The sequence below is a fragment of the Sciurus vulgaris genome (assembly GCF_902686455.1).
Source record: "Sciurus vulgaris genome assembly, chromosome: 17".
In the NCBI taxonomy this organism is placed as follows: Eukaryota; Metazoa; Chordata; class Mammalia; order Rodentia; family Sciuridae; genus Sciurus; species Sciurus vulgaris.
The window spans coordinates 19,229,906-19,243,577 of record NC_136478.1 but is presented as its reverse complement, the minus strand read 5'-3'; the positions used below and the strand labels follow the sequence as shown (position 1 = coordinate 19,243,577).

General features: G+C 48.7%; 1 protein-coding gene across 2 annotated transcripts in view; it reads left to right on the top strand.

Moving 5' to 3' along the window:
* Positions 1–13,672, top strand: part of BEAN1 (brain expressed associated with NEDD4 1) — a 46,806-nt gene that overhangs the window by 25,633 nt on the left and 7,501 nt on the right. Inside the window, exon 3 of one of the 2 annotated variants that reach the window (XM_079119310.1) lies at positions 11,342–11,602. In XM_079119310.1, the coding sequence (XP_078975436.1) occupies positions 11,342–11,602 (261 nt within the window). Of the gene's footprint in view, positions 1–11,338; positions 11,603–13,672 lie in introns of both variants that reach the window. The other variant, XM_079119309.1, reaches the window with a different exon arrangement.

Sequence of the window (13,672 nt, the reverse complement as noted above, 5' to 3'; positions counted from 1 at the left end):
TAGATTTGCCCTGCAACATGCAGCTGCTAATGCCTCTGCCCAGTTTTTTTTCTTATTTTTAAAGGTTTTCTCCCTAATCATTGACATATGCCTGCGTAGCTCTGTGTTCAGCCAAAGAGCAGCGGTGAGAGCTTATACTCAAACTTCTCAGGATAGCAAGACTCACACTCTCTGCTGGTGGAGTCTAGCTGTAGGCTGGGAAGAACATGGACACTTCACATCTGCCCCAGTTGGACTTCCCACTAAGCTCTCTCACGTCTCTTGTGCACATCATTGAGGCACCATCAGCCAGAGAAGCATTAGTCCTTCCACACACGCACATCTCTTCCACCAGGGTATGTGGAGAACTTCCCGGGCCCCCTGCAGCCGGCTGGTCTCAGAGCTCCCCATTCCAGGTACTTAGCCATGAGTCCTCTTGCCACAAACAGGGCCACGGCTTCAGGCTTGTGCAGCAGCTGGTCCTCCTTATTCACTTTTACCAGCAGCACTCCACGTCAGCGGTGCCCGCTGCAACGTGGCAGGAGAGCTGCTGGCTTTCACGGCTGGTCCCATGCCAGCTGCCAGAGTGGCTAGGGAGCAGCATGGGGCAGCACCAGGCAAGAACACACAGAATCTCACTCTTCTTCTCTGAAGTAGAACTGAAGTGATAGTGTGACAGTGTAGCCAGCTTTATAGTTGCATTTTTGGATTGTGTATGCAACTTATACAAATTATCTCACCTTAGCCACAGAAACAGGCTGAGAGACTATTACCCTGTTTGAAAGATTAGGAAACTAAGATACATAGATGCTAACTGCCCTGGCCCATGTCACTGAGGCGGGCTCTTAAACACTGTATTTACCATGCCAGGGGCATCCTCTTCTTAGAGCTGTTTGGAACAACATAAGAAACACCCCCAGATCAGACTGATTTGTCACAGCTACAACTGTAAACAATGTAACAGTGACCCACACAGACCCTAAATCAGATATATTCCCCCAAATCTGGCTCACAGAGGTAATCTGTGGATATTCTGGGTTGAATGATGCTAACAAGCACCAGAGGGCCAAGGACAGACTGGTTTCCGCTCTTGTTGAATTTGAGCCTCAGAAGTATCTCTGAGCACCTTGGGGCCAAAGTGAAAAGGCAAAGACGATCGGTGGCGTGATGCTCGGGGTCTTTCAGACACAGGTGGCTCTTTGGGAAAAGCAAAGGGTTTTTTTCATGGTCTTCATATCTTGGCAAAATTTCTTACATGGAGCCTCAAATATGGGATACTGACAGGTATAGTGGACAATACTTTTGATAAAGTTATTTCTTAAACTAGTCCCCTCTGCGTAGGCTCTGAGGCATAAGACCAAAGCAAAACACCAGAAAGACAGTTCTTGGAAAGATCCTCAGCCACAGTGGCCCAGGAACACAACGCTAGGCTGATCCAGGGTGTTCCAGGGACTTAAACCTTTCCTCTACAGAACAGGTGCAGATGACACGGCCTCCACACAATCCTCCCCTCTAAGTGGGGCCGCTGAGGGTCATTTTGCACCATGCAGGAATTTGACATTTTCTCTATCAATTATTCATGAGCTTCTTGGAAAGTCCACGTTATAGTCAATGGTCATTTTTCTAAGCCATGATTTTGAGCCTTATGATGTAAGCTGGGTGTAGGAGCCAGTCCTCCTGACCGGTGGGTGGTCCCAGTCAGCTGCCAGCAGTTGCCTCTCAACTCAGTCCACACCCTTCTGTACTCAGTGGGCATGCTCAGTGACTACTGGTGTTATAAAAACCTGGGTTCTTTGTGGAAAAGGCCCAAGCGCCAACTTAATGGCGATGAGAGGAAGAAAAAAGAAAAACAAGGAACTCGAGACCCCTGATGACCCTTGACTCTAGCAGGAAGCTGAGCATTTGATTCTAGTGGAGTGTCTAGCTCTGCCATGGCTCTGTCCTATAATGTCAGCCAGTTCACCTTTTCCTCTGCAGAAAAAAAGGAAAGTGGTTTGTGAAACTGATTCAGTGAGTCTTCCAGTCAATAACTAAGTTGCTCTTCATGGCAGAGATAAACACTTTAGTGAATGATGACCAGACAGTAAAGTTATGGAATTTGGATGTGCAGAGAAAGGCAGGGGGGCATTTTGGTGAGTTTATTTAAGTGACAGGATGTGTCTTAATTGTAGAATAAATCACTTTCATTTTATTTTTATAGAATCACTGAGGACCCGTGGGTGGTCACTTTTATTTTCCCAGTTATATTTTAACACGATGGTTGAAAACCTTCTACTTGGTGGCAGAGTACTGTCCTTTTAACTCTGACATGTGATACAGATGCTGAGGTGGGACCAGCAAGCTCCGTGAAGCCCCAGGTCTCCCCCTCTCAACACCAGGGTACCTGTGAGGACTGCTTGCTTTCCACAGTATGAGAAGTTTACTTCAGTCTGATTCATGTCCATGTTCCCAGTGCCTAGCATAGAGTAAGCCCTTGGTGGTTGGCAAGTAAGCACTTGCCAGTGGATAGATGGATGAATGGATGGATGAAGGGCAGGAGGGTGGGTGGATAGATGGATGGATGAATGGATGGATGAAGGGCAGGAGGGTGGGTGGATAGATGGATGGATGAATGGATGGATGAAGGGTAGGCGGGTGGGTGGATAGATGGATGGATGAATGGATGGATGAAGGGTAGGCGGGTGGGTGGGTGGATGGATGGATAGATGAAGTATGGGTGAGTATGTGAATGGATGGAGGGAAGGTGGGTGGGTGGGTAGATGGATGGAGAGAGAGTGAGTGGGTGATGGGCAGGTGGATGGATGGATGGATGAAGGGTTGCGGGTCGATGAATGGATGAGTGGATGATTAAGTCGATGCTGAGTGATGCCTAGGTAGATAAGTGCAAGCGAGGGTGAATAATGTGTTAGCTGACTAAATTGATGGAGGATTGGTGAATAAGTGGAGGACTTCATGTTCCATTCTTCCTTTCCACCATAATCTGCCCACTCCTGGTGCCACAAATGGACCTCCACATGATATTAGTTGACTTCTTGTGGAGATGCATCCCCATTGAAGGAAGGATCCTAAACACCAGGTACCTTTTCCTCACCCCAATGATGGAGCATTCAACTGCCTTCAGGGTGACATCCCACAGCCTCACCCTGGGAGTATGCCCCCTTTCCCAAGTTCCAGGAACGCTACCCCTCTCTCTGTTTCTGCCCCTGCTCCTCTCTCCTTCTCCTGATCTTGTTCTCTGGTCCATCCTTCAAGACACAGCCCTCTGTATCCTCCTTTCTGAGAAGTCCCTGACCCACCCCCAGCCCTCCTTCCTTCCATCTTTTGGTGACTAGAGGGTGGATATGAGAAAGTGAGCTGAGAAGTCACGCAACAGAGCAAGAGAGAAGACTCAGATGCGTTCAAACCAACAAGCCCTGCCCGGGCCTGTCCCGTGCCTCAGCCCCTCTGCAAGCCCATGGAGACTGGAGCCCTCCAGTGGTGAGCAGAGGGAAGATGGCGCCCGCAAGATGTTCCTCTCCCTTCCCTCCCTCAAGGCATGGCCCCACCCTGAAGACTTCGGCAGTGGGGAAGAAGTGCCCTGCCAAGGCCAGATTCGCCAGCGGAGTGGACCTGTGATAAATGTCCTCAGAATCGTTGTGACAGGAGCCATCAGTCAGATCTGAGTCCTTGTCTGCCCTTCTCCTCTCACCAGCCTCTTGGAGAGGGAGGGCAAGATTTGCAGCTTAAAGATGTTGACTAGGCACCACAGTGTCTCCATATCCGGCTGTCCCTTTGTCACTGCCTTTCAGGTAGCTTGGGGCTGCAAAAAGCACTTCTCTGTACCCAGAGAGGGCAACGGTGGAGCCACCTGCGTGCTATTCTCAGCAAGGATGTGGCAGTGGGGTCTGCCTCAGTGTCCCTACCCTGCATCTTCCCTGGCTTCCCTGGACTTCAGCCTATTTCCCTTCATGGTTCCCGCACCCCCTCCCCATCCTCCTAGACCCACCACCCACTGTGGAAAGAGAACTGGTCAAGAATAAGTGCCTCTTCAGACAGAGGGCAAGGAACATGACCAAGGTCACACCAGTGAGTGGTGAGACCAGGAAGAGAACTGGCTCCTCACGCCCCGCCCCCACACCCCGCAACGATAACAGTAGGTCCCCCCACCCCATCAAGCATTCAGGAGCTCAGAGCTGGGGTTAGAGGAGACTGGGCCCAGTCCCCACACTATGCAGGACACAGATCAGAGAAAGACTCAGATGAGTGCACTCGATGACATCGCAGAGTTCCTCAGCTCCATTCTGTGGTCCCCTGAGCAGGCTTCAGAGATAAACCTAGCAGTGTTCTTATTCCACAGGTGGGGACCAAGGCCTCCCCATGGGCTTCGTGGGTCACAGCTGGGCCAGGCAGAAATCAGCTCTGGTGGCTCTGAACTTCTGGTCCAGGGCTGGGACTATTGGTTCAGAAGTCCTAAATGACCCAGTTGGGCTGTGGGGATCCAGTCTGGCTGCCTTCCCCTCTGTGTGGATGCCACTGTCACTGCCCCTTACAGATGAGGATGACTTTAAGGAGGCCACATAGCCTCTCTGAGGCTGTTTCCTTACCTATTAAGTGGGGACCCCTCCCAGGCCATCACAAGGATTAAATGAGATAATAGAGTGCATGAAAAGGACCTAATATGGCACAGGACACACAGTAGGTACTCAGGAGATGGTAAGTACTGCTAGAATGTGGGAGAAGACAGCATCTCAGAGAAGAACATACATCTTGAGTAGGGTTTCCATTTGATCATGGCATCTCTGTATAGGCTGCTTGGGAAGAAAATCCAGGATGGAGACAAAGCTTGCCTCATCCTCTGTCCTTGCTGCAGCTGGTACAGGGGCCAGGGAGGGAGGGGGCGGGAAGGGAGGCAGTCAACATGTTACCTCCCTACACATTTATCTTCTTGGTAAAATGGGCCCTGGATTTTGAAATTGGAAGAGTTTCCCTCATAATTTGAAGTAGTACCTTCCTCTGCAGGTCGCGGTGACTGGGAGATTAATTTCCCAACTGGCCACGCAGGCAGTAGCATGTCCACTCAGGATCATGGTGTGACCAGTGCATCCCAGACCACAGCAGCACCTGGGGTCAGAATAGAACAGGCTGGAGCCCCACTGGGAGCAAGATCCTGTTCCACAGCAGTGTAGACCCCACACACTCTGACCCTAGTGTCTCTGCCCTTGGCTCTGAAGGTGAGGGACTACATGATAGAGAGAAGAGCATAGCCATTGGACCAGGAGTGATAGCATGGTGGACTGTGTCAGGCTGGATGAGTGGTGGCCAGAAGCTCCATTTTGTGATCAGCTCTAGGCAGTTGAAGTCATGGCATGGAGTGTCATGATGAAAAGGAAGCTGAAGCTGTCTTCTGAGCCAAACCGGAAAGAGAACCATGGTTGATTAGTAATGTCTGCCATTGGCATTGACAGGAAATGGTGGCAAGCATGCTATCTAGCCAAGGACGAGGCTGCTGCTAAATTGAAGTCAGACAAGACAATTGAAGCTGACCCCTTTCACCTGTGAGAAAGAGATGGAGGGGAGCTTCATCTTTCATCTGCAAATCTTGAAAAATGGGAAACATTATCTTACAGTAACTGATAACCAATGAAATAAAAATGGAAAGTTGGCACTTCATCCAAAACTCAAGCTGTCACATTCAGCCAAAAACTAGAGAAACTGAATTCTCGGCTAATGGTAAAACAGACACAGAGTCAACTAAACTCTGTCATCCAACAAATGCCTGGCATTTGGCTAGGTGATGCAGGCTTGTTAAATAAGTCAGAACAGTTGGAATACCTGCCTTCATGGAGCTAACAGTCTAGTAAGGTGGATTGGGAGCCCAAGGACAATATAAACAAATAAAACAATAAATAAACAGAATGTCCAGAGGTTGTATTGAGTGCCATTTGGAGAAAGCACGTGGGCTGACATGATATATAGTGGTCCAGGAGTCAATCAGGGCAACCTCTGCATCAGTCAGCTTTATGTTACTGTGATAAAATACCTGAGGCTTTTATGAAGAAGGAAGGTTTGTTGAGCTCACAGTTTTGAAGGTTCAACATCCAAATGGCATGCGTCAAATTGATGAGGACTTCCCCTTGACAGCATCATGTTGTGGTATAGATGACAATGGTGAGGAAAGAGTGTTGGAACAAAACTCATACAGTGGGCTGGGGATATAGTTCAGTTGGTAGAGTGCTTGCCTAGCAAGCACAAGGCCCTGGGTTCAATCCCCAGCCCTGCAAAAAAAACAAAAACAAAAACAAAACAAAAAAACTCATACATCTCCAGCCGCAACAGGAAGAGAAGTGGCCAGGATCCCATAATCCCTTTAGAGATCACACCCCCAATGACTCAGGGACCTCCCATAAGGTCCAAAATCTCCATTGCCTGCCCATTACACCACCCCAGGACCAAGCCTTTACAGATGGACATTTGGGGGCACTCAACATCCACACTGTAGCCATCTCTGAGGAGGTAACTTAAAAGGAAATATCTACAGCATGACAAAGAGGCAACCATGCACCAGGTACCTTTGCGATGATTATGCTAACACTATTATGAATGTTAATGTAAACATTTTGGTATGGACATTTGTTTTCATTTTTCTTGGAATATACCTAAGAGGGCAATTGCAGGATCATATGGTATTGTGATTTGAGACCTCACAAAGCAGCTGCTTCATTTTACATTTCTGCTAAGGGTGCACAAAGGTTCCAATTTCTCCACACCCCCACTTGGCATTAACTATTTTTTAATTATAGCCAACCTAATGAGTGTGAAGTGCTACCTCATTATGGCTTTGATTTGCATTTCCCTGATGGCCAATGACATTAAGCACCTTTTCATGTGATTATTGACCAGTTGCTGTCTCTAGAGAAATTGCCTATTCAGATCTTTTACCTATTTTCTAATGAAGTTATCTTTTTATTATTGGAATAGTAACCATCTTTACATATTGCAGCTATCAGTACCTTATGAGACATATGAGTCACAAATATTTTCTCCCATTCTATATGTTGTTTTTTCACTTTTTGATGGTGTCCCTTGATGCACAAAAGTTTTGTTATGTTTATAATGCTTTTATTGTCAGATCCAAGAATCATTTGCCATATCCAAATTCCTGAAGTCATGTATTATTGGATTCCATTTACTAGCATTTTGATGAGAATTTTTATGTCAATATTTAAAAGAAATATTGGTGTGTGATTTTCTTTTCTTGTAATATCTTTGGTTTGGTATCAAGGCAATGCTAACTGGCCAATAGAATGAGTTGATGTGTGTTCTCACCTCTACTATATTTAAGAAAAGTTTATGAAAATTGGCTTATTTCTTTTTTTAATTTTTTAGTTGTGATAAAATATATGCAACATAAAGTTTACATTTTAAGTATGCCTTGGAGTGGCAGTACCTTCACCTTGTTGCACAACCATCACCAGCATGCATCTCCAGAACATTTTTTTTTCTGTCTTCCCAAACTGAACTCCTGTACCTATTAAAGTTACAATTTCTTCTTTAAACCTTTGGTAGAATTCACCAGTAAAGCCATCTGGTCCTGGATTTGTATATGTGGAATTTTTTTTTATTATTAATTCAATCCTTTTACTAGTTGCATTAGTCAGCTTTCTGTTGCTGTGACAAAATACCTGAGAAAAACCACTTAAAGGAAGAATGATTTATTTTGATTCATGATTTCAGAGGTTTCCATCCTTGGTCACTTGGCCCATCACTCTGGGCCTGTGGAGACATGGCCAAGCAGATCTGCTCATCTTATGGTGCCCAGGAAGCAGAGAGAGAAAGAGAGAGAGAGAGAGCACAAGTACCTAGGGCCAGGGAAAAAATATACTCTTCAAGGCACACCCCCAGTGACCTACTTCCTCCTACGAGGCCCCACCTCCTAGAATTTCTGCCCCCTCCCAATAGTGCCATCATCTGGGAACCAAGCTTTCAACACACAAGCTTTGAGGGAACATTTAAGATTTAAAACATAACAGTAGACAGTTCTATTCAGATTTTCTGTCTCTTCTTGAGTCCATTTGCTTCATCTTGTATATTTCTAGGAATTTTTTCATTTCACACAATTTATCCCATTTGTGGGCATTTAATTGTTCATAGTATTCCTTGATAACTTATTTCTGTAAGGTCTGTAGTAATGTTCCCTCTTTCATTTGATTTTAGTAATTTGAGTCTTCTCTCCTCTCCTCCCCCTTCATCATCCCAGCTGAAGTCTAGTCTGTTTTGTTAATATTTCAAAGAAACAACTTCTGGTTTCATTGAGTTTCTCTGATTTTTTCACTCTCTGTTCACTAATTCCTACTCTAATCTTTATTTGCTTCATTCTTCTTGCTTAGGATTTATTTTGTTCTTCTTTTTCCAGTGTCCTGGGGTTGAAAGTTATTTGTTGATTTGAGATCTTTTTTCTTTTAATGTAGACATTTTACAGCTGTAAGTTTCCCTCTAAAAACTGCTTTGCCTCTATGTCCCAAGTTTTAGTATGATACATCTTCATTTTAACTCATCTCAAATTAGTTTTAAATTTCCCTTATGATTTTTCTCTTTGACTACTTGTTATTTATTAGTATATTGTTTAATTGCTACATATTTGTGAATTTCACAAATTTCTGTTATTAATTTCTAATTTCACTTCATTGTAATTAGAGAATATACTTTGTAGAATTTCAATCATTTTGAATCTGTTGGGGCTCATTTATGGCCCAGCATATGGTGAATTCTGGAAAGCACTCCACTTGTGCTCGAGAAGAATGTATATTCTGCTGTTGGTGGTGGAGTGTCCTAGAGATGTCTGTTAGGGCTAATGGCGTTTAGTGGTATTCAAGCCTTATATTTTCTTTTTGATCTCCTACCTATTTTTTCCTGATAATATCATAGCCACTCCAACTTTCTTATCATTATATTTTTATAGTATGTATTTTTCCATTTTTTTACTTTTAACTTTCATTCCCAAGTGAGACTTCTATAGAGAGTGCATACTTAGCTCTTGCTTTTTGGCTCAGACTGGAGATATCTGCCTGTCGATTATTTAATTGCCTCACTTTTAACATTATTATTGATACAGTTGGATTTATATCAGTCATTTTACCTATTGTCTGGTATATATGTCATGTCTTTGTTGGTTCCTCTATTTTTCCTTTTTGCTTTTAATGAATATTTTTCTCAAGTAATATTTTAATTCCTTTAATGATTTTTTTTTCCCATTATATGTGTTTGGGCTATGTTCTTAGTGGTTGCCTCAGGGCTTACCATGTGCATCCTCATTTATCAGAATCTACTTCCTATTTATACAAACAATTCCAGCAGGATGAAGTTACTCCCGTACTTCTCTTCTTTCTTCCTGCTTCTTGTGCTATTATTCCTAGGCACTAGAAAGCTTCCTACCCACCTCCTTAGAGTTTAGTAGGGAGACCAAGACCCAGAGAGGTCTGGTTCAGTCAGGCTGAGGTGACTGAGGGTGGTGTCTCAGTGACTAAAGGTGAGTCATTTAACATCTTTGAGCCTCAGTGTCCTCACCTATAAATGGGGAGAATTGGATAGTTCCAGAGATGAATTGTCTTAGCACTGAGCCTATATAGAGTAGGGGGTCTGAAAGCTGGCCTATGTGTGGCCCTCAAGGAACCCCGGGAACCTACTTACACTGGCATTCTCTGTCAGAGCCTGATGCAGCTGGCATCCCACCACACCCTGGGGCATATGCCCCAAGCTTGGATCTCAGACAAGGATAACATATTGGCTCAGCCCCTCCCAATCCAGGTCAGTAGGCTGCAGAAGCCACCAGCAAGGGCCATAACTGCCCACAAGGCACATTCCTAGCCCCAGCTAAGATGCTGTGCCTGCTGTGGGCTGAGTGTGGCTGAGACTTTAGAGGAAAGTGCTGGGAAGGAACGGAAAGGGAGCAGAGCAATCACAGCTGAATGTCCAACCCCTCCACTTGGCAAATGGACAAACCCTCCCCTGGGATAGAAAGCCCTTCTACAGCCACCCAGCAGGTCACCACCCAAACTCTGCTTGATTCCCCTGAGGCAGGCCAAGGCCTCCCTACCGTCACCCCATCCAGACTCATCTGGAGCCACTCATGCATGTGTTGGGCACTTTTGCTTTGCCCAGCCCTGGTGCTGAGCTTGAGGACACAGAGTGATCCAATGCAAGACCGGGAATCCAGTCGTGATTCTGCGTAATGCCTACATGTGATCCCATGCAACAGGGCCTCAGACTTGGGCTCTGGGAGGACAGGCAAGGGGACCCCTCAGAACAGGGCCCAGGAATGATCTGCCCCCCGCCCCCATGCTTGCCCCTGCCCCTGAGGTTCAATCACTATCTGAAGCCATAGACTTGGCGGGCAGCCTAAGTTAGGGCTCACCCAGGGTAGGAGTCACTGGAGAGGAGTTAGCACTGGACTTTGAAGCCACTCCTGGCTTCTGGCTTGGCTGTGCCATGAGTAACTGGGTGGCTGAGGGCTGGTCTTCTGCCCCCACTGAGCCTCAGTCCACCCATCTATGAAAAGGGAGAAGTGAATTGGAGGAAATCACTAACGAGGCGTAGCTGCCTCTGAGCAGTGTCGCTGGTGCCTGTGGCTACTCCAGCCCCTAAGACCATCATCTAATCACTGTGGGAGGACAGTCACCACTGTTCCCAGGAGCTTCCTTCCACAGGGCTCTCAGGGACCCAGCTGTTAGTCCTAAAGGAGGTTCCAGCCCCGTCCCCTTGTTCCCCACACCACACCCCTCCCCGGGAGTCCCCTCCAGCCCTGTGCCCTGCCTGGAATGCCTCCCCCTGCCTCCCCTGAGCTAGCCTGCTCTCACCCCTCCAAAATCACCTCCTCTAGGAAACCTTCCCTGACCTGGACCACCCCCTGACATATCCAGGTCACTGCAGCCACAGGCCTGCCTGAGGCCAGCAGAGTCTGTCCTGAAACTCTGCCCACCTTGTGTATCCCCTGCCCTTCCCAAGACCTGGGTAAATTCTCCTTGAACCTTCCATCTCATATCTAGGTGGACTACAGACCTTGTCCATTGCTGGGAGTCATGGGTTCGAGTCTTAGCTCTGCCACTCAGTTTCTGAGTGCCCTCAAACAAGTCCATTGCCCTCTCTGTTTCCTTTTTCCTGTCTGTGAGAAGCTGAGCTTCAGGGACAGAGACTTCAGAGGAGAGGGAGGGCAATCAGTGGGGTGAGGCACCGTTTCCCTCCCCGCTAGCAGGAGCCACCAGGATAGAACCCCACGACGGACCCCAGACTAGCTAACTTTGACTTAGGAATCAATAGCTCCAGGGCAGCAGACGGGGGAAGGTGTGGCAGGCCTGGGCTCAGCGTCCTTTCCCTCTGTCCACAGTAGCACGATACAACCGCACCAGCTACTTCTACCCCACGTTCTCGGAGAGCTCGGAGCACAGCCACCTGCTCGTGTCTCCCGTGCTGGTGGCAAGTGCCGTCATCGGGGTGGTCATCGTCCTCTCCTGCATCACCATCATCGTGGGCAGCATCCGTAGGGACAGGCAGAACCGGCTCCAGCGTCACCGCCACCGCCACCACCGCCACCATCACCACCATCGCCGCCGGCACCGGCACCGGCACCGAGAATACGAGCCTGGCTACGGTGAGCGACTGCCCTCCTGGACGCTTGGGCGTCCAGGAGGCCACGGCTCTGCCCGGGTGTCGCGGAGTGGTCAGGGGAGGGATCCTAGAGGTCCTGGTCCACCAGGAAGCGCTCCCGGTGCCCACCATCCTGTTCTTCTTGGCGTGGGAAACCCAGAGGGAGGCCGAATGGATCCCCGCCTGATGGAGAGAGGGATGGGGGCTGCGTGGGGGGACCGATCAGTAGGGGCATGAGCGGGTGATGGGCTGAGAAGGGGTCTGTGGATGGACGGGTGGAGGGGAGGGATGGATAAGTGGGTGGACGGAAGGACAGGTGAACGGGACGCCCGAGGGTTGGGTAGATGACGGGATTGAACGCGACGCTTGAGTGGAGAGATGGACAGTCAGGGATGGGTGGGGCGGGTGGGTGAGTAGGTATGTGCTAAAGTGGATGCGGGGATAGAATGAATGACAAGGGAACAATGACCCAGAGGGCCTGTGAGGTGCCGCTAGAACCGAGTCCGGCGTCTCAACTATGAGAATCACTCTTAAAGAGAGTCGTTGGCTAATCCTTGGAGGACTAGACCCAGAAGTGTCCATGTGGCCAGAATGCAGCCATCTGACACCCTCTCATTCCTGGCAGGGACCAGTCGTCTGACATCGGCAGGAAGGAACTCAGTTGCATTCAGTTCTCAGACAGTTTTCACTGGCGGGGAAAAACCAGACCTCTCCCCACAGGAGCTGCACTGGGGTCTTCTGGGGCCTCTATCTGGTGTCCGAGGCCACCCGTCTTTCCCCAGTAAAGAAAAGCAGGCCTAGACCCTGGACTGCAGATCTGACCTGAGCCTCCTGGGACTTGGAGCCACAGCAGGACCTAAGGTCCTTTCCCCTTCAGGGCAGGAAGGGCCTGGGGAAAGAACGAAGGGAAAGTGTTTTGTTTTGTTTATTTTTTGCAATCCTGGGAATTGAACCCAGGGCCTCACACATGCGAGGCAAGCACTCTACCACAGAGATCCATCTCCAGCTCCTTTTATCTTTAGAGGGCCTCACTAAGTTGCCAGGCTGACCTAGAACTTGTGATCCTCCTACCTCAGCCTCCTGGGTAGCTGGGGCCAGAGGCCTGTTCACCACACCTCGCTGGAAAAGTTTTTAAATGGATAGCATTGAATCCGGCGAACCTGGGCCTCGGCAGCCTCCCCCAACACACCCTGATGATCCAGTAGGAATGAGACATTTCTGTTTTCTTTCCACTGAGTTAATTGGCTAGGGAAGGAGCCTCCTTTAGCAATAAGAGATGCTGGAAGCCAACAAGCAGAGGGAGGCTGGAAGCCCTGGCCGATGGGCCAGGAGCACCTCCCTGTGTGCTGGGCACTTCCTATGCAGAATCTCATTGTGCAAATTTCTCACAGTGGTCCTGGAGTGGCTACTTTTTCTTGTCACCTCAATTTACAGATCAGGAATTGAGGTTAGAGCAGTTAAGTAATGGGCCTAGAATCACCCAGTCTGCAAGAGTTGAGCCCAGACACTCTGATCTGGAAGCCCTTGGGCTGACCATCGCACAGCAAGCCTGGGAGGCTGGGCAGTCTCAGCCCCTGGGGGCATCAGCACTGGGGAGATGCCACGGAGTCACCCTGGGAACACACGAGGACCCAGCAGACACGCCCACAGCCAGGAGGACTTCCGAGCTGGCTGTTGATCTTTGGGAGAAGAGTGGGGGCCAGATTTTAGGCAAGACCCAGAGGGAAAGTGGTCACAAGGGAAGAAAGACAACCGGAAACCAAGGATGAGGACGAAAGAGGCCAGCTCACATGCTTGAAACTCAGCCGGCCAGTCCCCCCAAGTCCCAAGGAGCCAAGGGTGCCCCAAGAGGACCAGCCAGAAGCACCGACAAGATCAGATGGGCCTGTCCCCGTCTGGCACCAACAGCCCGATCCTGAGCCTGGGGAGGCCGGGCTCCTGCCAGACCCAGGACAGCCCCCCTGCCCCTCACCCTCAGTACCGCTGCTCCTCTCCAAGGACCAGCCAGCTCCGTCCAGTCTGGGCCCCTTGTGCAGACACTGCCCTCTGCCGACGGCTGTTCCCCAGCTTCCCA